General features: G+C 39.7%; 1 protein-coding gene across 2 annotated transcripts in view; it reads left to right on the forward strand.

Moving 5' to 3' along the window:
* Positions 1-2,203: 2,203 nt before the first annotated feature.
* LOC306881356 (F-box/LRR-repeat protein 7-like) overlaps positions 2,204-25,125 on the forward strand; it is a 45,599-nt gene continuing 22,677 nt past the window's right edge. For both annotated transcript variants that reach the window (XM_079435416.1, XM_079435417.1), the window contains exons 1-2: positions 2,204-2,636; positions 5,883-5,972. In XM_079435416.1, coding sequence (XP_079291542.1) covers positions 2,600-2,636; positions 5,883-5,972 — 127 coding nt within the window. In that variant the 5' untranslated portion in view covers positions 2,204-2,599. The remainder of the gene's footprint in view (positions 2,637-5,882; positions 5,973-25,125) is intronic.

Raw genomic sequence — 25,125 nt, forward strand, 5'->3', positions numbered from 1 at the left:
AGAGGAAAGTAGTGCTGTTATAAAGAGTTTGTGTCGCCACCTAGCTTGGAGGTTATGAATTGCGTGAATTGTAAGTAGGTCGCACTAGTATAGAAATTATTTTTCAGTTCCATTTGAGACAAATTAGGAACAAACGCAGTCTATTGATATTATGGAATTTTATATTTTGAAGATGCATTTTACATCTAAATTCCATATTCTTAAGTGAAGTGAAGTGACATACTTCCAAGTATGGTGACCCATACTCAGAATTCGTGCTCTGCATTTAACCCATCCAACGTGCACACACACGTTCTTAGTCTATTAGTCATTTTCTTTACAAATTCCTCCATGCATTGCATTCATTAGACATTACAACCACTATGGCAAACCGTTTTAATATTTATTCTTTTAAAATTACTAGCATCTATTTCTATTTTACTATTATTATTATTATTATTATACTAATAAGCAGTTCAGTAGTAGGGTAGTAGCATTTTTTTAGTTTATTTTCTGTTGACAAGTAAATAATAATGTAATGACTAATCAGAATAATTATTGTTTATTGTTCAATCAAAATCTTATCACTGAGATTACATTTGTTTTAACATCTGGAATATACATTAAGCCTAATAAGAATGATAGAATGATAGATATTAACTATTTTTATGCATCTAAGTAGGCCTAATAATAAATAGTAACTAGTAAAACTAAAATGTCTGAGCAATATTAGTCATTAATAGAATGAATGGCAAAAATTTGCAATTTGTAGTAGCAATGGAATATTTAGTTGTCACTATAATGATATTGTCAGAGAGTCACCACAGTCACCGCAGTCTCCACTAGCGACACTCACCAGATCCCAATCCCCTGATTTCTGATCACTGCCACCTCTCAGCACTATATTCCTGCACTCCTCCCGTTCACTCACTGTCTGGTCTCAAACTTTCCATGTTGACTAACCTGACCCACTTACCTGTTGTCTACCTACCAGTTGCTCCAGTGTTCCTATCCCTGTTCTCCAACGCTCCAGTTCTCCACCGTCTCCACGCTACCTCCGGATCCCCTGGAAAAGAAACAAGGACATTAACGCTCAGATAAGCCCCTAGAGACTTTCCCATTCCCCGCCTGCTTACCTCTGCTGCTTTTCAATAAACCTGTTGTTTGTATTGCATTTACCTCTGTGTCCCGTGTCTATCTGCTGACAGATATAAGTATAGTGACTAATGGAATATAAAACTTGGCACTACTAGGCACTACTTTTAGTAATAAAAGGTTTCTTATTTAAGCTAGGGGCGGTTCTAGACCCTTTTTAGGTGGGTTTCAGCCCCCCTAAAAAGTATAATCAGCTATCTGAACAATCAGGCCAGTGCTGCTTCCTCAAGAAAGTTTATCATTCTCGTTCGTTTCTCTATCTCAATGTGGTACTCATGTGCTGTGATAGATCGTTAATGTGCGTACACATTTGAATGAAGCGTGCTCACACTGAGAGGCAGCCTGCTCATGATCTCTGTTTCTATTTGGTGTACTTATATGATACGCACCTTCCACACACCCATATACATAACCATTGCGTCTCATATGTACGCCAAAGTTAGTCTCTGCATATAAATAGCGCACCAAATAGAAACAGAAAATCGTGCCATTGAAAATAAGCAAATACACACAATATTATTTCACAATGGCTGTCTTGACAAATATCCAAGTAAACACGGTTACGTAAAGAAAAACATGAGAATCACTTACTGCTCTTAAGTAACTTCTGTAACTTAGGTAATTGTGTCTAATTACTTCATACAGTAATACAGTTTCCATAAGTACAGTAAAATGTTGTTTATTTAGGTCATTTGTATTGTTGTATAACGTTCTCTCTGAGGGCTAAGCCCCCTAAAGATGGAATCCTAGAAAGCTGATGTAACCAGACATTTAAAAATCACTTTTATATAAAGCAGTCTGAGTTAACTTTGTGTATGACGTTCATTGTGTATATAAATATAAATAAACTTGCCATACCCAGGCTAGCTATAATAGTGAACAGCTATTGTAAAATAGAAAATTAGTAGTACAAGCAATTAAAAATAGGTACTAGTAATATAAAAATTATTTAATTCAACAATACATGCTAAGACGGCTTGCCATAACATTAAGCATCGTGGCTTTAAAAGCATTGCGTTACTGTACAGGAAAGAGGGAGGATATTAGGTCAAAGTGCCTCGCGCTCGCAGCAGACGCTCATGTACTCATGGTAACAGATTCTGCAAGAGCCCATGCGTGCTCCTGACGCAACAAGTATCTGGTTTCCAGTCTCTCCTTTGGATGACTGCGCACTGTCTGGAGACGAAGAGCTTTTAACATGAAGAAAATGCATAACCAACACTGTATCTGAAGCAATACAGTTTTAAAACAGTCGTTTGTGGAAATGCGTTGAGTTTTAACCGATTGCATAATAGTTGCTCAGACTTTTGCCGTTATTTCTACTTTCCTAGTTGCATTACAGGATCGAACTGTATCTGAAAGCAGTCTTTGGCGGATTTTCATCACATCTTCTCTTCAGTCGTATGTGTTTTACGCATATGGATACTTTTCCGGAGCGCCGACGGTAGATTATGCATTCCACAGGATGGGTGCGAACAATGGGAAACAGAGCGGGAGTGAAGGTGAGTGCCAGAATCAAACTCTCACAGCCAGACACAATGCTGCTTTTCCACTGTTAAATCTCGGTGTACAGCAGCCATAGTTGTGTCAACGTCACTATTCCCCCTTATTCTTTGTGAACAACACTGGCCTTGCAGAAATCTCTTGTAATAAGTATATTTTAGAGCATACTTGTCATTTAGGTTTTGATACATTTTAAGGGACCCTTTAAAAGTTAAAAGACTTTCTGATGTTTCTGGCATTGGGCCATTATTGATACATATATCACATGAATATAAATAATACAAATACATATAATGTCAGAATAATTATAATTCTCCCATATTTGTTTGAACAGCATTTAGCTAGATTGAACCGAGGAAAGCCCTGGTTCTTAAATAGTTCATTTTCGGCATAAGAATATAGAATTCATACATTCGAATGTCACCATTAGCCTACTTAAAACATGCTTAAAACAAATGCAAATGTAACATTATTCATTGTGTTTAATGCTTGAGAATTTTGGTGTTTATGCTTAACAATCCAGCTATAAATCTAATAAATTTAGTGCCTTACGTCTATTTTTCTTGTCCAACTCATTAAGGATAAATGCACATGAAAGGTGCTGTTTACTGTTTACATAGACAAAAATAAGATTTTGTTGCTGCTTTATAAAGCAGATTTATAAAAACTAAAGAGTTTTAGGTTTGGAGCTAATAAGAAACGAATGAGTGCCGACATCAGAGTGCACAATTCGATGGTTTTACTAAAGTAACCATCAACAGAGGGTGTGTGTACTTTAATAAGCTGTGAATCATGGCAAACACATACCATCATTTCAGCTTGTGGGCAGATTTCTGCATTTTCCCCCCAACAAGTAGGTATTTGACAGCGATTAGAGGTCAAAACAGAGGCTGTCTATTACAATACGGATGTTAAAGTTTGCTACTGATCATGTCCTAATAACCATGAGCATTCATGCCAGAGATTTTGCTCTCACAGAGTCAGTTCTTGGCTGCGTGAGAGACTTGTGGTCTTTTAAAGCACACCAGATTTCTCTGGAAGGTCAAGGTTTGGCCCTCAAGACTGGCATTCAGTGAGAAAACCATCAACTCCCCACACGCAGCTCTCTAAATTACATATTTCACATATCACAATCTTTTGCAATGTTTGCTGTTGTCTTTCGCTGTTGAGATCCTTACAAAGTTGATGTTGTCTACTGATTAGTTTATTTATTTCTAGGACCTCCCTTGATTTAATTAAACATAGTAAGACAAGATGATGTCTGTGTTTCATTCAAATGCACAACATTAAAAACTGCAGTCTGTAAGCCAACAAATAGTAAATGTACACGTTTCCATGTTAAGTGGTGTTTAAGTGGCTTCAATGCATTAAATAATTGTTTATCGCACTTGTGAGCTGTTTTTTTTTTTAAAGAGTACCAGTTTTTCTTTTCAGCATTGGTTTTACAAACAATACAGTATGAGCATTTAATGCATCATGGATACTTTAAAGCAAATGTTTGTTTATGTTTAATATGAACCTCTAACAGAGGGAGTCACAGTCAAAGACCATATTTTCTTCCTTAAAATAAAATCAGGATGTCCTGGATCTATTCCAGTGCAACCATTTTTTAGCCTAAATAAGTTATCCAAAGGAAACCAGTCAAACGTATAATGGATAATAACAAAATAAATCAAGCCTACACCAAATAATACCTTTTTGTTTCATACAATGATTGTCTTAAGGATGCTAAAAGGGCCTTTATTTTTTAAGTGTTCAGTCACATACTGTAGATTAACATAGAACTTATTTGGTTAGTTTAAGGCTTTTAGGTAATTGTAACACTGCAATCTTTGGAACTGGTTTAGAGTGTCTTTCTATCTAACATTTGTAACTTGGTATCAGTTAAAAGTACACACTGTTTTTATTATGAATATCTGTAAGCCTGTATTCAGTGTTCTCTCCATAATCATAAAAAGCGCTTGCTTATTTTTTCAAATTTCATGTGAATCATATGGTTGAGCATCTATGGCAATAGCTTTTTAGAATTCCATCAATGCCATGTTTGTTCAGTCAATTAATCTCAATAGCAATGAAGCAAATTCTTCAGAGACAATGAACAATAAACAATGCATGTGATGTAACCAGACGTTGCATTCAAGGTTAGTGTCTGAGCAGATTCCACTTTGCTTCACTGATTTCACTGATCATTTAAAAAAAAAAAAACTGGCCTGAAATGTCTTTAGTGATATCACTAGGAGACTATTTAGTGAAAAACTGGTTTGTTTACAGAGCAAAACACATTTTTTGCTCAGCATGTGGAAGCTCCATCAGTCAGGCCATTTATGGTAAAATAAAAGCTTATGTGAACTCGGGTTGTGTTTTCTCTCTCATCAAGCCTGTAAACATGCCTCATATGTGACCTGATGCTCTAAAGTGCCATTGAAACAAACAGGAGTGTTTAGGAAACTTTCACACCAGGGCATGTTGTTTTAAGTTTACCGTTATCGAAAAAAAAAAGAGAAATATATTTATTCTGCTGGTTTTTGGCTGTGCCGATTCAAAATAAATGTGAAATCAGCATGACTAATCAAACTGCAAATACAAAGAAACATGAGACTTAGGTTTACTATTGTGTCTTTCCTCATTTGGAATCAACTTTTTCATATATTATAAAATAAAAGGCTTCTCATGTTGCATTCCAAAAAATATAATCATCCCCAAAAATTTCAATTGGCTTCTAGTTTTATATATGTAATTTTTTTTTATGTGATGAACTCAACTGAACGGTACCTCATCTCACACTCTTAATTCAAATTTAGCTGGGCCTGTGTTTTTTTTGGGGGGCTCAGTTTTTCTGTAATGTGATTTGTAAAAAGCTTCAGCTTTTCGTTTTTTCTCTTGTCCCTGCCATTGGGGAGTATCTGTGGGAGGCATCTGGTTTGTTATTTTAAGTTTGTGATGGACAGAAAAAGAATGCCTGGCATTTATCGTAAGATTTGGTGAACACTGTTGCATTCATTTTTTATTATATTTATGTTATTTGTGCACGCTTGACAGATAAAATAAAGTCTTGATATTTAATACTGTGTTTTGTGTATTGTGAGCATTATAGGTATATGTACAGATGTGTAAGTATGCTAAAATAAAGGTGTTTGCATACAGTATCTATTTCTATGGCTTTTGCTTTTTCAGGCTATTATGTTGATTCTCTATTAGTGCTCTGGGTGTCCTGATGTGTCCTGGGGTGTTCTTTGTGATTTTAGGGAAAGGCAGTTCCAGTATTTCCTCCGACCTGAGTTCAAGTACAGATCAGACATCAACCAAAGCTCCAAAGAATGCAGCTACCAGTGAAGGTAGGCATATGGTCTTCATTAACCATCACTAGCCAACCTTTTGTTTTTTTCCTGTTTTGCTCCTTTTGACTTGTTGATTATTTTGGTGGAACCCTTTTGTGTGTGTGTGTGGGGCTATAAAACGTAAAAATAAACCGGCCATCACAAACACTGGAGTTTATTTTTATTGTTTATCCCTTCTCTCTTTTTCATAATCTAGTCTCCAAATCTGATCCAAATCCATAGTGGTGTTTAGAGTTTGCCTCAGGGGGAAGAATCTGACTGGGTGTGTTTGGGTGAATTGTGTGAATGTGGATGAAAATAAAAAGACAAATGCTGGGGAACTTGTGAGGCTGGCTTTTGAGGCCCTTTTTCTTGCAAGGCTGTCTTTGTTTATTATTCTGTGTGGGATTTATTTGAACACAATTGTTGGTATGATTCTGCTCTAATAAATCATACCCAGAATAAACAAATGATGATTCCAAACAAACCCCATAATGTCAAAATTTGTGTTTTGTGGCTTTCAGTCCAAGTCTGTTAGCTTTGAGGTCATATATACACTACTGTTAAAAGGTTTAGGGTCATTAACTTGAAAAAACCCCAAAACAAATTCATTAAATTGATAAAAAAAAAGATTTATGCTGTTGAACTTTCTCTTCATCAAAAAAACCTTCATGGTTTCCACAAAAACATTAAGCAGCACAACTGCTCAACATTGAAGATAATAATAAATGTTTCTTGAGCACCAATTCAGCATATTAGAATGATTTCTGAAGGATCATGTGACAATGAAGACTTGAATAATGATGCTGAAAATTCAGCTTTGCATCACAGGAATAAATTACATTATAAAATAAATTAAAATAGTTTATTTAAATTGTAAGAATATTTCACAATATTACATTATTATTATTATTATTTTTAAATAGTGTAGTTTTTAAATTTGACTAAATTAGCCAGATAAACATTTAAAATTTGCAGTCTTCCACATCAAGGAAAATGGACCAGAATTATTGATGATTCATCCTGAACTACACAGTTTATTGTCCAATCAGATCCTTAATAAGAATGTCCCTCCCCCAATGCCTCCTCTAAACAACTAGCAAGTACCAAATCAACTTAATAAACAATAGCCAGAAAAAGTAGTTTCCTACTAAAAACTTCCTGTTTTAATTCGAAAAACAATACATCAATAGGGAGAAAACATGCTCAACAAGCAATTTCATTGGGTTTGTAAATCTGAAGGTTAATAAAATAATGTGAGAAAGAACAGACAGTAATCTGCATTTCTCTGTGGTTGTGGTTGTAAAATGTGCTGTGCGTGGACTTGGGTGGGAACAAGAAGTATACATGAAGGGGGTGGATAGCGTGTGCAGTGTGGAAGGTTGTTCTCCAGTGAAGGCATCCTCAGAGCCAACCTGTGGTGTGTGTGTGTGTGTGGTTGCGGCCTGCAGTATATCCAGCCCTCAGCGAGAGCAGGTCTCGTCTCTCCTCAGCCTGTCCACAGTAATGTCAGAGCGGTTCTTCCAATGACTGCCTCTGCGGCTTTGATTTACACCAGCTCCGCCTTCAACACTGCAGATGGGTAGCCACTGCTCTGTATGGATCGAGCCATTGTCTCTCTCTTTGCTTACAATTTGGTCTTGCAACCAGCAGAGGTGTTAAAGGGATAGTTCACCCCAAAATGTAAATCCTGTCATCATACTGTTACTTATATGTGACTTTGAACCCAAAAGAAGATATTCTGAAGAATGTTCTGACTGGTTTATCTATATAATGAAAGTTAGTGGGGTCCCAAACAACATTTGTTCTCATTTGATATGGACAAAAAGCACTGAGACATATTTCAAAATATCTTCTTTTGGGTTCTGCAGAAGTGAAAAGTCATAGAAGTTTGGAATGACATTAAGATGAGAAAATGACAGAGTTTGGGGGTGCTATTTAAAAGTGCCTTAGTTAATGTTACTTACACCACTGGCTGAGCCAGAAACTTTAGATGCTGGACCGCTCAAACAAACAGGGTAATATTAAACTTTGAGAGGAGAAAATATTTTAGCTTCAGATCAATTTAATATTTTAATGTAATATTACATATGACATATTTACAGCTTACAGGAAAATTTAGAGTAAAATGACAGAACCAAATTAGCAAAGTCTCGATTTATTCAAAGCTTGAAACTAAACCCACATGAATTGTGGATGGTCATTTAGTCTCCACCTGTTTGCATTTTACAGGGATAGTTTATGAAATGTATTGTGGACAAATTTGGGAGTCCTTTTTTTAGATTAGCACTGAGTGCTAGCGAGGCATTTTTGTGTCTTGAGTTATTTCATTTTAATGTGTATGTGTGGCTCCTCATTGTTTGCCACTCTTGGGATGGAAAAGCACAGCCACTCATTTGCTCCATAGTGAGTCATCTAGCCTTACGGTGTATCAAGCTGAGTACATGGGGCCGTTTGACCGAGGAGAAGTGGGCAGAGCAGCTTCAGAGCTGTCAGATAGTATTGTTCTGAGAGAGGGTCCTTTTCTACCAGCACTTCCTCGCTGATAACCCCACAGGAGCTTGAGCCATGTTGCTTGTGCTGTGGTGTGTTTTTATTGTGGAGTAAAAGCATATGTCAGCTCAAAATTTTCAGTGCTTTGTAGTTTAGTTTAAGAAAAACCCTGCAGTCTTCTGGAGCTATATTGTTATGGGATATTTGGCATCAGCAGCCCTTACAGCGGTCTTGAGCTGTTGTTGATGCCCCTCGCTTTGATCCCCTGAACATTGCAAGTGTGATTAAATGTGTTGCAGCGAGCAGTTCAGTTTTACACTTTCAAAGATCAGTTACTTTAAATGGAATGTAGCACTTGACCCAAAACCAATCTGATCCAGATCACTTTTGAACTTCATCTTGGGTTGCATAATGCTATTAGGTATGATTATTAGGTTGCATAATAATAGTCAGTAATGATAACAACAACAACAAAAACAATATTATTATGATTATTATTAGCCTATTGGATCATGCTATTAGGTATGCTGCCTATTTAAACTTGTAAGACCTACCTGAATTTTGAAAGTTATCTTGGCTATGGATTATCACAAAATTATCAGTTTTCAAAAACAGATTAAGCAGCACAATTGTTTTCAACAATGAAAATAATAAGAAGTGTTTCTTGAGCAGCAAATCAGCATATTAAAATGATTTCTGAAGGATCATGTGACGCTGGAGTAATGGCGGCTGATAATTTGGCTTTACCATCACAGGAGTAAATTAGATTTAAAATATGTTAAAATAGAAAACAGTTATTTTAAATCTCAATTGTATATTATATTTTACAATATTACTGTTTTTACAGAATTTTTGATCAAATAAAGGCAGCCTTAGTGTGAAAATAATTTTTTGTTTTTACCAAAAAACTTACCAACCCCAAACGTTTGAACTGAAAAGCAACTGTCTGATACTGTACTGTAGTGTTGAAACAATGCTTTATTTGTAAATAATAAATCAAGTTCGTGCAAAGTTGCCAAAAATGCACCAAAATGTAGTTATTTGTGGACTGATAACATCTTTTGTTGAAGGTGTGCTCTCTTATTTTAAAGTTTATAGCCAGGCCAGGAGAGAGCATGGACAAAAGCTGGATTGATTTTATCAGATGTAATTAGCCTAGCAGGCTTTGCTAGTCCTGCTGGAAGTAATCATTAGCCCCTTGCTAGCTACATCTTTAAGAAACATATGTTCTCTGTTTTAATCCCTGAGCTGTAAACTACAACTCTTAAAGACGGTTCTTAGTACGTTTGGATGATACTCATGATTTTGGCTAAGACTGTGCTGATTTATCAGAAGAAGTTTGTTTTAAATTATATGTCAAGGTTATTCCAAAGCAGGGCATGCTCAGCTGTTTTTAATTAAATGAGCTGATGGGAACGTAGTTCTGTTACATCTGGATTTTTCACCGTAGAGTTCCCTTATTTTTTTTACAGTTTGTTAACTTATTAGCAATGACAGATGTTATACATCACATCAAATATCTTTCATTCTTCGGTTCGGACCTTGAAATTGGTGTTTGAAACAGTCATCCAGGTCTATGATTTCCATCCCTTCGATACTTTTCTCCCTAGACATTACACTTAGGCTCTTACTAAGCTCGAAATAGTTTTGAATTCCTGTATGAAAGACAGTGAAAGTAAAAGCGTACGTCAGGCCTGTGGAATTCACTCTCCTTGACTTTGGGTTTGAAGGGAGTGCAGACTGACTCCCCAAAGGAGGAGTAGTCTTTATTAGATTAGAATATTGTTCTATACAGTGTTGGAAAATGGACAGTGGTAGACATTTTATTAGCTTCATATTCATATATCAGTCAGTCTATGTAAACAAATGAAGGAACACTTAGTGCTGTGGTTGAATAATGTCCTATTGAGTGCGTATCAGGTCCATCACATGCTGCTTTAAATGTCTTACATTTGGAAAGCTCAAGGGCCACAAAGCAGGATCCTCATAGCCTCAAAGGCCGCAAACCAATTTAGTAAATCATTTATAAAATTTCACTTGTATGGCAAGTAGACAATTTAGTGAAGGATAACCAAAAGTATAACTATTTTTATTTTTATTTATTTTTTTATTTAATTGAATTATTAATTTTTATGTACACTTTTTTATGAGACAGTTAATAACATGACAATAACAAGGCCCTGTTTACACCTGATATTAAGATATTCTTGGGTGATTGGATCACAAATAGACAAGCGAGACACATTTCCGTTTATATCTGGTGTTTTAATCTGTCCTTTTTCCACTTTCGGCCACTTCTTTCCAGATTATACGCAGGTATATATGGCTTTTTCTTTCAGTCTACAATTAGATCTTTCAATCTAATATTGCAAAATAAGCTAGCGCAATTTGGATAATAACACAAAAGGAGACAACAGAAAACGAAACAGACAGCAGCAGCTTTCGTTTCTTCTCTCCACAGAACTATGCCAAATTTTGTGGGGTTGTGTTAGAATCTGGACTGGAAAGAGAACATTGCGCGTTTTCCTTTTTTTTCGCCTTCAAACCAAACTTACGATTTCAACTGGCAAAGTTTAAATCCGGTCTAAAAAACAACATGTCCCATATAAGAGGAGAGGGCAGCTGTCTGCAGTGGCTGTTCAAATGCTTTTAACCACATGATCGTTTAAACTACAAAAACAATTCAGTCGAATGCTTTTTTGACTACCTCTGGAAGTGGTCGAAAACGGACAAGCTCAAAACCTTTCAGACCCAGTTTACACCTGTACACAGTGTTGTAATCTGATTAAAATTCACCTTAATTCCAGGTGTAAACATGGCCTCAGTATAGACTACCTGTTATATGAAAGGGAAGGTCACTGTAATAGAACACGTGGTGTTCAACTACGCACGTGGCAACAACTGTTAAGGCTCTCTTGCACTCTAAAGTGATCTGATATAGAGGGGTTTATGTTGCTGTACAAAGTGTGGTTCCTCTAAGTCTTCTTTTCATGCAAAAATCTGATCTCTGCATCTGAAGCGTGCTGGAGAGAGAGGAGTCAGGGTTGAGTTGAAGTTCACGGTGAGAGATACGTTTCCATGTTGAAGAGGTGTCTCGGGGTTAAACACACACTCTTATACTTGCATATTTATCTATCCATCTCTTTAATGTGGTTGCTTATGTTGCTGCTGGCTAACTGCACACACTGACTGACACTGCAGATAATATCTTTTGATTTCATAAAGGACTGTTGATGCACACAACACTATCATAAATGAGGAGTTTGTTTTTTCATGTTTACATTAGATGTTTCTGTAAAACTTGCCTGGTTTAGTTGGATCAAGTGTGCATTTAAATTCGAAAAAGGTGGATTTGTGGTTTAGTTTCCATACCTGGAGTTTATGGAAAGAGTTTTTAAAACCTAAAAGAAGACATTAAAAGGTCTCTGCAGGTCTCCTTTTGTTAACTTTATAGATATATTGCTTTGGAAATATTTAAGTGAACTGATATCTAATGAATCCGTTTGCAAATCTGTTGTTATTACAGAATAAATTAACATTCCTTGAACATTATTAAAGCAAAATGCTTTGCACTTTATATCTCAAATAAGCTGCAAGTTGCAGAGCGATTTGAACGAGGCATAAAACAGATATAAAGTGACATGTTTTCTTTCTGCATTCCTTGCCAGGCAGCTTTATTGCTCTGTAGATGGGCTTTATGTCAAAATCTGCACTCTGCTGAGAATGAATTCTGTAAAGAGCTGCCTTGAAGAAAACTAGAGCGTCGTTGTTCTCTTAGCAATACACAGGCAGATATGGTTCCTTAGTATATCAGTTATTTATTATTGACTGGTAAGTGAATGGAAAATAAATGCTTTTTCTGAACAGAAAAGGTAGGTATGACTTTTGGATCAAACAAATATATATATTATATATTCAAAGTTATTAAACTTTAGATTGCACAGTCCGATAGGTCTAACTCAATCTGACATAATGAAATCATCACATGGCGCAGCTGATTGGTTCTTTTTGTATCAGCAGCCAAGGAGCTTGCTGCTCAACTTTAAAATATTTGGCTAGTGCTGCTGTAGCAGTTGCAGTATGCGTCAGAAGCCCTCCACCTTCCCCAGCTCCACCTGTATAGATCTGCTTGTAACAGAAGGACCAGGCTCCTCCCAGAGCCAGTTACCCCGATCCACCTCACCTGAATTTTAATCACCGGCACCTGCACCTCATTATCACCAACCACATATAACCACAGTCACCAAAGTCACCAGTTGTCCGATCTCCGGATTACCACATGGACCATCTCTGCTACCTTACGAAGCTGAGTATTACTACCTGCGATTACTTACCTGTCCCTACTTACCTTCTGTCTTCTCCATCCCAGTCCTCTTCCTCGTCTGTTCCGTTGGCTCGGTCGGATCCCCGCATCTCTCAGCCGCTCAGCCGCGGCGAACCCCCAGGATCTGTAAGATCAGAAAGACTGATTACTGTTGACATTCCGCTCACCAGAAACCTCACGAAGAGACACTCACCACATCCGAAGACTCCTCACGTTTGCTATTCACAATTGCACGCTGTAAATAAACACCTTGTTACTCCACTTACCATCTGTGTCAGACCCGTTCCTTTACAGAAGATCGGACCAAGACGGCTACACCATGAGTGTAAACGACCCATTCCAGGAACTGGTCGACACCTTGAAACGGGTATTAGCCCGTCCGGCTTCACCAACACCACCGGCCTCTGTTACCACACCCGTCACTTCCGCCTCAACCATTTCTTCGGCGATAATGTACGCCAGTCCCATGGCCCGACCAGCGCCCTACTCAGGTGATCCAGAGGAGTGCAATGGCTTTCTTCTCCAATGTACCCTAACTATTGATTTACATCCTCAGATGTTCCTGACCGATCAGGCGAAGATCGCCTTTGTGATCACGTCACTCACAGGACCCGCATTAAGATGGGCGGAGACAATTTTAAATCAAGCTGGACCTGCCACGCATTCGTTTGCCCAATTTCTCGCTCACTTTAAGGAGGTATTTAGCAGCTCTCCAGGTGATTCTTCAGTGGGGGAACAGTTATATAAACTTCGTCAGGGGAATCAGACCATTCATCAATATGCCCTGAAGTTTCGCACCCTCGCGGCCGCGAGTGGATGGAACGAACCATCATTGATGACTGCTTTCCGGCAAGGCTTGAATACCCGCCTGAAAATTCAGCTGGCAGCCTACGATGACACCTTTGGGCTAGAGAAGTTCATTCAACTTGCCATTCGTTGCTCCAACCGGATGCGGGCCTGTACATTAGAAACCACAACCGTTACCGCCATTGACACTCCTCCAAGCCACCAGCCAGAGGTTAGACCCATCTCCGAACCGATGCAAACTGACACCTTCCATCTATCACCAACAGAACGACAGAGGCGAATTAACAATGGTTTATGCCTGTATTGTGGGAGTTCTGACCACCGAATTCAATCCTGCACCCTTCGTCCGTCCAGGCTTTGGGTGAGTGGTATGCACCCTCACATCCCTAAAATGAACCCCTTAACCACTTGTGCTAATATTGTTCTTGTAAACCACCTGATGCCAGTCACAGTCCTCTTGGACTCCGGATCAGCGGGGAACTTCATCTCGGGGAAACTCAGCCGGCAACTCCACCTCACACCCATTACCACCGAAACCACTTACCAGATCCAAGCCATAACAGGTACTCCACTCACTCGTCGGTTAGTCAAATATTGTGTCGGTCCCCTAGTGCTGAGAATGGGGCAGCTCCATCAAGAAAGTATTCATTTACTAATTTTAGAAGAATCTACAGTAGACATTGTTTTGGGTCGACCCTGGCTGGTTCAGCACAATCCAGTTTTGTCCTGGGCCTCTGGAGAAGTGCTGAAGTGGGGTACTAACTGTTTCCCGCACTGTTTCCCACATATGCCTAAACCATCTCCACGTCCAGTGGTTAATTTGTCTGTGCAGGCCACGTCCGTGGAGAGCCCTGTGGAGAAACAATCAGTGGAGGTTCCACCGGACTACGAGGCTTTCAGGGACGTGTTCTGCCCCAAGAGGGCATCGCGGTTACCACCTCATCGGCCATGGGACTGCGCGATCGACCTCGTTCCGGGTGAACCAGTACCACGGGGAAAGATTTATCCCCTCTCTCTTCCCGAGCAGAAGGCGATGGAGGAGTATATTGAGGAGGTCCTTCAACAGTTACGGAAACACCAGCTCTACCTCAAGGCAGAAAAATGTCTATTCCACCAACCATCCGTCCACTTCCTTGGATACATCATTAGTCACGGTGGCATCCGCATGGACAAGGGGAAGGTGGAAGCAATTACATCCTGGCCTCGACCCACCACGATCAAGGAATTGCAGCGCTTCCTGGGTTTCTCAAACTTTTACAGAAGATTCGTTGCCAACTATAGTTCTATCACAAGCCCCCTCACTGACCTCCTACGAGGAGGTAAGAAGTCCCTTGCCTGGGATGTGAATGCCACCAATGCCTTCAACCGTCTCAAGGAAGCCTTCACTACCGCACCACTCCTCGTCCACCCCGATCCAGAACTGCCCTTCGTCGTAGAGGTGGACGCATCAACAACTGGAGTAGGTGCGGTATTATCGCAGCAGCAGGGGAAGCCTCCCAAGCTCCATCCATGTGCCTTCTTCTCCAAGAAGCTCAGCCCGGCGGAGAAGAACTACGACATTGGCAACAGGGAGCTTCTGGCCATCAAGCTTGCCCTGGAGGAGTGGAGACACTGGTTGGAGGGGGCAGCTCAACCATTTCTCGTGCTTACCGATCACAAGAACCTCGAATATCTACGAGACGCCAAAAGATTAAATCCACGCCAAGCAAGATGGGCATTGTTTTTCACCCGTTTCAATTTCCAAATCTCCTATCGTCCAGGTTCCCGTAACGCCAAGGCGGACGCTTTATCTCGTCTTCACACCAAGGAGGATTCTCTCGAGGAGCCCGAAGGTATCTTGCCCTCCAACATTATCGTAAGTCCCATTGCTTGGTCCTCTCCGCCAGTGGCCTCCGATACTCCTCCTGCCAATCCGCCGGGCTGCCCACCTGATCGTCAGTATGTTCCCAGGACACAACGCACTTCCCTCATCCACTCCTCTCACACTTCACTTGGTACTGGTCACCCAGGGGCCAACGCTACTCTCTCGCTGCTAAGCGATCGCTTCTGGTGGCCGAACATGGCCAGGGATGTGAGAAGGTTCGTTCAGGGCTGCCCAGACTGCGCCATATCCAAGAGTTCCCGTCATCTCCCTTCCGGCAAGCTGGTGCCTTTACCCATTCCCAACCGCCCGTGGTCACACCTAGGAGTGGACTTCATCACGGATCTTCCACCCTCCGACCATAATACCTGCATTCTCGTCATCATCGACAGATTTTCTAAATTCACCCGTCTCGTTCCTCTACCTGGACTCCCCACTGCCATGCAAACAGCAGAACTATTATTTAATCATGTATTCCGTTACTACGGCCTCCCTGAAGATATAGTCTCGGACAGAGGTCCACAATTCATCTCCCGTGTTTGGAAGGCCTTCTTCGCTCTCCTAGGTGTGACCATCAGTTTGACTTCCGGTTATCACCCTCAATCTAATGGGCAGACTGAACGCAAAATCCAGGAAATTGGGCGCTTCCTGAGAACCTTCTGCCATCGCCGCCAGAATTCTTGGAACCAGTTCCTAGGCTGGGCCGAGTACGCCCAGAACTCACTCCGTCAATCTTCTACTGGACTCTCTCCCTTCCAGTGCGTACTCGGTTTCCAGCCTCCATTATTTCCCTGGTCCGGAGAACCTTCCGATGTGCCTGCGGTCGACCACTGGTTCCGAGAAAGCGAGGGAGTCTGGGACTCAGCACATCACCACCTGCAACGGGCAGTACGCAGGCAGAAGATCGCCGCCGATGCTCGTCGTTCAGCAACACCCACCTATCTGCCTGGACAGAAGGTATGGCTCTCCACACGAGACATTCGGCTACGCCTGCCCAGCCGTAAGCTGAGTCCCAGGTTCGTTGGCCCCTTTACCATTCTGGAACAGGTCAACCCGGTCACTTTCAAGCTTCAGCTCCCTGCACAATACAAGATTCACCCCACTTTTCACGTATCATTACTCAAACCATATTACCCTTCTGTTTCCCCAGAGCCTGGTCCAACCGAGGAACCCCCTCTCCCACTCATCATTGAAGATGGAGCCATCTACAAGGTCCGAGACATCCTAAACTCCCGGCGTCGTGGTGGGAGACTAGAATACCTCGTGGACTGGGAGGGGTACGGGCCTGAGGAGCGCTCCTGGATCCCCAGAGATGATGTTCTCGATCCCAGCCTTCTGGATGATTTCCACGCCTCCCATCCGGATCGTCCTGCACCTCGAGGCCGAGGCAGACCACCACGACGCCGAGGTCGGCCCCCAGGAGTGGGCCGTGGAGGGGGGGGTACTGTAACAGAAGGACCAGGCTCCTCCCAGAGCCAGTTACCCCGATCCACCTCACCTGAATTTTAATCACCGGCACCTGCACCTCATTATCACCAACCACATATAACCACAGTCACCAAAGTCACCAGTTGTCCGATCTCCGGATTACCACATGGACCATCTCTGCTACCTTACGAAGCTGAGTATTACTACCTGCGATTACTTACCTGTCCCTACTTACCTTCTGTCTTCTCCATCCCAGTCCTCTTCCTCGTCTGTTCCGTTGGCTCGGTCGGATCCCCGCATCTCTCAGCCGCTCAGCCGCGGCGAACCCCCAGGATCTGTAAGATCAGAAAGACTGATTACTGTTGACATTCCGCTCACCAGAAACCTCACGAAGAGACACTCACCACATCCGAAGACTCCTCACGTTTGCTATTCACAATTGCACGCTGTAAATAAACACCTTGTTACTCCACTTACCATCTGTGTCAGACCCGTTCCTTTACACTGCTACAGGGTGATTCATTTATGCTATATATGTGGGTTATTTCATATATGTTATATGTGCAGCAGCAGCATTTCTTAAATGTTCACAGCAGTATGTTGTGGATGTATTGGCAGTAGAAAGTCTCGGTACTCTGTAATTCAGCGTATCCCTATCTAGTATGAATGACTGGAAAGGTTATGGAAAATACACTGAAATGGATTGGTCAAAAGAAGTGGGAACGCTGAAAATGGATTATGGCATGCTTTTCCCCAAAGCACGAAAGGTGGGTGTGACTGTCAGATCAAGCAGATCTTTCATTACAGACATGAAAAATCAAAATCAGACATCTGTGGTAGTCTGTGGCCAACAGTTTCACAGCTGTTGTTTGGTCAGTTCAGGTCCCGCTTTGCTTTTTATTACCTGTCTTTGCTTTAGAGGTACAAAGCATCTGATTTGAACTTTGTAGGGCAGGTCAGTTTGCACTTCTTCTGCGAGACTCCAGTTCAAGTCCAAGTTTTATGATCTGAGCTCTGGACGGTCTGGTCTGGACAAATTTTCTTTGGCATGACACAGAGTGGGTGTTGGAGAGAAGTCATTGGTTAGGAGGTATGCGGTGCAACACAATAGGGTTTGTGAGGTTCCACCCGGAAGATGGCCTTAATGAGTGTGTGCTGAATACGCCTCATCTAAACTTTGAGCTTTGGTGGGAAAGAGATGTAACAGTCTTTTGAACTCATCCGCGGCTCTTCCAAGAGAAGGCCAGTCAGATTTACGAGTCCAGAGCTGAATTAATGGCATGGATAAAACAAGATCTGAGAGATGTTGCTTAGCTGCTTATATTTCTCCAGTTTTTGTGACTTCATTATCCTGCAAAACCCATTGTGAGTTATGAACTTGGGAAAAGTGTTTAGACTATTTAAAAAAAAATAGTTGTAAAAACTGAAAGGCCATGTTATTTCAGCGCCGTCACACAAATCATTACAGGGCGACTTGCATTAATAGATAGATCTGAGCTTTATCATTGTGTTCATAAATTATGATGAAAATAATTTTAATGCAGATCTGCACATATCCTTAATTAAGAAGGCAATCCCAGAATGCACTGCAACATGCTCAGTAAATCTATTCAAGATCGTGGACAAAGCTAGAGAATTGTTTATTATAATAATGCATACATACACTACCATTGGAGTAGGAAAGATTTGTTAATGTTTTCAAAATGAAGTCTTATGCTTACCATTTATTTGGTCAAAAATACAATGCAAACAGTAATATTGTGAAATGTTATTACATTTCAAAATAAATGTTTTCTATTTGAATAGATTTGAAAATATAATTTATTCATGTGATGGCAAAACTAGATTTTCAGCATCATTACTTCAGTGTTAATGATCCTCCAGAAATTATTCTAATATATAAAATTGCTGCTCAAGAAACAGTTCTTCTCATTATCAATGTTGAAAATAATAATACATGTAATGTATACTAAAATGTATTACTAAAATAGTAATACATTTTCTTTTTTTCAGGATTCTTTGATGAATAGAAATTTTAAAAGAACAGTATCTATTTAAAATGGAAATCTTTTGTTAATGTCTGTATTGTCAATTAAAACAAAAGTGCACAAAATGTTTAAAGTAAAAACAAAACTGTTTCTCCTAAATGTGTGTGCCTTGTATGTTGCAACACATTCTCACTCCCAACTCGTCACATATTGAAGCTTGGTCAGGACCACTTGGCGTCGCTTTTTGATGTGCAAGGTACCCCTTTAGCGTCATTTTTCGACTTGCAGGGTCCTACATTGCTTTAAATAAGAAACCCTTAGCTAGGGCTGTTCGATTCCGAAATTTTTGGAATCGAGTCCGATTCCGATTCCTGGTTCTGGAATCGATGGGATTCAATTCCAAGAATCAGATTCCTATGTTGTTTTCGATTCTTGTTTTATTTTGATTGAAGGAACCTAATCTTGCCATGACTGCAGGATATACAGTTGTGGTCAGAATTATTGGCACCCTTGGTAAATCTGATCAAAGAAGGCTGTGAAAATTAATCTGCATTGTTAATCCTTTTGATCTTTTATTTAAAAAAATCACAAAAATCTAACCTTTCATTGGAGAATAAGAATTTAAAATGGGAGTAAATATCATTATGAAATAAATGTTTTTCTCTAATACACATTGGCCACAATTAACGGCACCCTTTTATTCAACCTCCATTTGCCAGTTTAACAGCTCTAAATTTTCTCCTATAATGCCTGATGAGGTTAGAGAACACCTGACCATTCCTTCATCCAGAATCTCTCCAGATCCTTCAGATTCCCAGCTCCATGATGGTGCTTCTTCTCTTCAGTTCGCCTCACTCATTTTCTAAAGGGTTCAGGTCAGAGGACTGGAATGGCCATAGGAGAAGCTTGGTTTTGTGCTCCGTGACCCATTTTTGTGTTGTTTTTGAGGTTTGTGTTTGGATTATTGTATGGTTGGAAGATCCAAACATGGCCCATTATAAGATTTCTAACAGAGTCAGTTACTTGTTGATTTTTTATGTTAGTATTTGGTAGAATCCATGATGCCATGTGTCTAAACAAGATGTCCAGGACCTCCAGCAGAAATATAGGCCCATAACATTAAAAATACAACAGTATATTTCATTGTACACATGGGATACTTTTTTTATCCCTGTGTGCACCAAACCCATCTTGCTGCTAAAAAAGCAAATGTTTTAGTTTCATCTGACCAGTGTTGCCAGATTGGGCGGTTTTGAATTTGATTGTGCAGGTAAATATTGGCTTGGGTGGGTGGACAAAATTTGGGCTGGTTTGGGGTCAGTTTGGTGGTTTTCAAACATATAATTTGTATAGGATAATTGGTTAACATACAAGCCCAAGTGTGCATATACTGCATCCGATCAGTCATCACGACGTTACTAAACACACACACACACACACACAAACTGCAAAGAGACTGGTGCTGATGTTGACGTTGCGGTCTCACTTTTAGCCAATCACTAGGGATCAGCAGACAGACGTGATGATTCATGGGTGACGGGTTTTTAGCGAAATAACGCATCTGATTTTGCATGTATAACTGTATAAGGGATCATAATGCCTAAATATAAGTTACATGGTAAAGAATGGAGAGTGTTTTAACTCAAAACGTGAATTATACATGTTGAGGGGGAAATGACATGAGGCTCTATCACTGCACAGTTAAATTATTTAATAAAAATCTATATATCTATACGATCTTGTCTTGTATCTTTTAAAGGGGACCTATTATGCTCCTTTTTACAAGATGTAAAATAAGTCTCTGATATCCCCAGAGTGGGTATGTGAAGTTTTAGCTCAAAATACCTGACAGATCATTTTTTATAGCTTGTTAAAATTGCCACTTTTAGGGTATGAGCCAAAACGCGCTGTATTTGAGTGTGTTGCTTTAATGCAAATGAGCTGGTGCTCCCGGAGAAGAGGGCGGAGCTTCAAGAGCTCACGCTCCGGCAATAGCAGTGCTAGCCTTTGCAAATAAACATTCCCCTATTAGTACAAGCCTGTTATCTTTACAGAAAACATACTCTGTTTAAAAGTCAGTCATCTGATTGTACTGTGCATAATAAATTCACGTTTATGAATTACACAGACAGGGAGCACAGCGCGATAAAAATAACAACATAGCTGGTCTCATGCTATCACAAACTTTAGTCCTACTCGTGATTATGAGCTCAACAAGCTCAAGCGATCGACTCACATTGCTTTCACATGCAACTTTTAAGTACCACATTCCTATTCACGATCATTCATGGGCAGCACCAATGAAAACAGACAGAGACGATGGTAGATTTAGCATCATTAGCCTTACAGAGTATCAAGAAGCTCTTTCAGAAGGGCAATTTGGAAAACAAACGCGTGATACTTACTTTGTCTGGAGCTGACGTTCGCGCACAAAGCGTTGATATTGATCCCTACACGTATTGGGGACTTTACCGATTTTTTCCGGGACATTTCCTTAGACAATGAAACTTAACCACAGTGTCCTCAGCGGTTCGTTAGTGCATCCCAAAACACAACACTTGAAATGCCTCTTTGGCGCTGACATTGTATATAGTTACAGCAAGTAATCAGTAGTGGCGGAGTCGGACTGCTGCTTCTTACTCAGGGCTGTGTCTATGCTTATAGGGCAGCATCACAAATGGGCGGGACTTTTTCCCCTTGGTGACGTGAACAGAGGGAGAAACTTCTCGTTCTGAGAGACTGGATTTTTTTTAGATTATAAAAAAACGAGTGGGTGGTTTTTTGCCATTATAGGCTGGTTGTTTTCACACACTGCGGCCACACAACTGTGTTCAAACACCTTATAAAAGTGATTTTTGCATAATAGGTCCCCTTTAAACGGTCCATATTGGTAGGCTGTATCATTGAAAGCTGCTGGACTTGTTAGTTTTGACTGTGCTAAGTTCTGTATTATGTTCCATATGAACTTCATGAAAGACTTCCTCAAGTTTTGTGTGAAATTATAGAGCGATACGAAGGTAAGAGCATTATTGTTGTTGTTTTTATTGTCGGATTATCATGCAGTATGCATCGATGAATGACAGTTTTGACTTTCATGGTGTGTGCATGAACGAGTGTGAAATACCTCACGTTGCCTATTCCGATCACTTATATTGGGCACTTTTTTGCATTTAAATATGACATTGAAAATTATGCATGTGTTTTTTCGAGGGTATCTGTTAATTTCTTGATTGCCGTTTTGACAGTGTCTTCTAGGTTGCTTATTTTAATCATATTTGGTAATTCTCTTTAATGTATTTGCCCCGATTTGATCCATGGTAAATTTATCTAGCATTATATTTATATTATTTTATCGCCAGTCCCATTTGAAGATCCAGTCGTGTCTGACTACTGAATATGCTGGAGATTGTTTTTGGATGAGTGAGGAGAATTTTTCTTGAAACCCTCCCGAACAACATGTGGTGATGTAGGGGCTGTTTGACCTTTTTTTTTTTTTTTAAGGTTTTCTGACCGAAACTCAACCTTTCTCTACAATTCTCCAGGTGTGGTCCTTGAAGAGTCTTTGGCCACTCAAATCCTCCTCTTCACCTTGCATTAGGACGATATAGACACACGTCCTCTTCCAGGCAGATTCATAACATTTTCTGTTGATTGGAAATTCTTAATCATTGCCCTGATGGTGGAAATGGGCATTTTCACTGCTCTAGCTCTTTTCTTAAAGCCACTTCACTAATTTGTGGAGCGCAATTATCTTTTGCTACACATCAGAAATATATTCTTTGGTTTTTCTCATTGTGATAGATGATTAAGGGAAATTAGACTTTGTTTTCCCTCCTATTTCCCTATTTCTGTGAAACAGAAAGCCATGGCTGGATAATTTCATGTTCATAATCCCCCTGGAGTGCTCAAAATTGTAAATATGAATGGGAATATACTTCAGAGATATTTTACTCATAAGAATTTCTAGGGGTACCAATAATTGTGTCCAACGTGTATTTGAGAAAAACATTTATTTCATAATGAGATTTCCCACCATTTTCAATTGTTTTAGCTCAATGAAAGGTTAGATTTTTGTGATTTTTAAAAAATAAAATATCAAAAGGATTAATAATGCAGGTTTATTTTCAGAGCCTTCTTTGATAATTTTTACCAAGGGTGCCAATAATTCTGACTACGACTGTAAAGATCGTAGAAAGTATCCTTCTCATAATATGAAGCTTAATTTGTAAAATTGACGATACATTTCTAAAGCTCTGATTGATTTTTAAATTGTAATTTTGTCTGCTTTGCCCGTGAAATTAGTCATAGCCTACAGCTCAGCAGGGACATGTGTTTATCGCATGAATTGAACAAGACATGAAGTGTCTAAAATAAATGTGCACAGTTCAGCTGAATGATGAAGTTTACTTTGACTGTATGCTTTGCACAAAATTAACAAACTGTAAGCTGAAACAAAATGCCTAGAACATTAACAATAACACTGATAGAGCTCGTGGTTTATCTGTCTATAAGATGTGCTCTCGGCCACTGATCTATGCTCGTGACGTTTTCTTTTAGAATTATCATTGGCTGATAGAAATAAAAAATAGTATTTTAGATGGAAATAAGATCCTGACCGTGCAGCGCTCAGAATTGTGGACAACATAAGCCACGTCCAACGTAAAATAACCTCTGAATCATTTTTTTTTTTTTTACTGGTTCATTAAAACTATCTATCCGAAAGAACCTTTTCATGGAAACGAATCAGACTTCTGATCACTTTTAGCGAGCATGAGGCGAAGGGTAATAAAAATATAAAAATGAAATAGATCTTTTATATATAAAAAAGAATGATCTTTTATCGAGCATGAGGGAGGCAAATAGTGTGTCTCAAACAGAAGGCTTCATCCTCAAATTCAGATGATCTCAGTAATGACACTTTCAATTTATTTTCGTGAATTTAAATTTGTGCAGCCTTCGTAGGATGCAGCCTTCTTTTTGAGAGGCACCCATGGATAAGCTTTGTTGAACTGAAAAAGGCTCTGAATGAGGAGTCATCCCCTTGATGGGATCGATTCCAAAGGTTGGTCGAGGAATCGATTCTTTTTGGAATCAATTCCCAGCCCTACCCTTGGCATCAATATGCCGACGCGAAAGGTACTGGGAATTTGATTGTCATGATTAAAATTATATATTGAGTAATAATATTGCCATTATTGCATAAATGTTGGGGTGTGATTTTTTCAATGTAAACAGTCACATTTACACATTTATGAGCACATAACCCAACCCCTGCCCTTAAACCTACCATTTGTCAATAAAACACAAGATATAACAGGCAGATACAACTACCCACATAATTTATTCAAAAAGTATTACTATTCCAAGTCTTCTGATGCACAACGATTGATTTGTGAGAGGAATAGACGCGATCGCCGTCTCTGTCCGCCGTAAAGCTCATCCTGTGTTCAGTCTCTGTGCGCAAATTCAAAAAATGCCGCCAGAACAAGCCTTACGTCAGCCTTGGTTGTGAAATGCTACTGACTCTTGTATGTCTCGTGACCGATTGCATCATTCTACGGGACGGGAGTATGTTTTTGAATGAGATGTTAACGGAGCAGGATCATTTTCAGTGATTAAAACCTAATGTTTTACTCTCTTCTTCGCATAAAGACTTTGTATGGCTTCAGAAGACTTGGAATGCAATACGACTTATTTGTAATGCTTTTATACTGCTTATTTATGGTCGGTTTTTGCAATAAATACCTGTGACTGCACTTATATTTGCCTGTTGCGTGTTTTATATTGTTCAGAAGTGGGTAGGTTTAGTGTAGGGGTGGGGTTAGGTGCTCCAATGAAAGTATAAATTCATATAAAATGATTTCTGTTTTTTTACAAATGCATGCAAACCATTAAACTAAGACAAACAACTGAAAACAACGAGTCAAAAAAATGTAGCTAAAGGGGTACCCTGTGCGTCAAAAAGCGATGCCAAGTGGTCCTGACCAAGCGTCAATATGTGACGAGTTGGGAGTGAGAACGTGTTTTATATTTATGCTTATTACAGTATTCTGCCACAGAAGTCAGATGACTATGTACGCTTTGTGCAGCAAGTTCACTAGGTTCAAGAGTTTTTATTTGTCTGAAGCTATAAGGTTCTGAAGCATCTCAGACCCTGAGGACTATAGAAAAATTAGTTTCTCCATTTGGCAACTTTTCCCACTAGTTGACTTCACCCAAGTACCAGTGGTGTTGAAAGCTGCTCAGCAGCAAAGGGAAGTGATTGTTTTT

This window comes from Barbus barbus (genome assembly GCF_936440315.1).
Source record: "Barbus barbus genome assembly, chromosome: 15".
Lineage (NCBI taxonomy): Eukaryota > Metazoa > Chordata > Actinopteri > Cypriniformes > Cyprinidae > Barbus > Barbus barbus.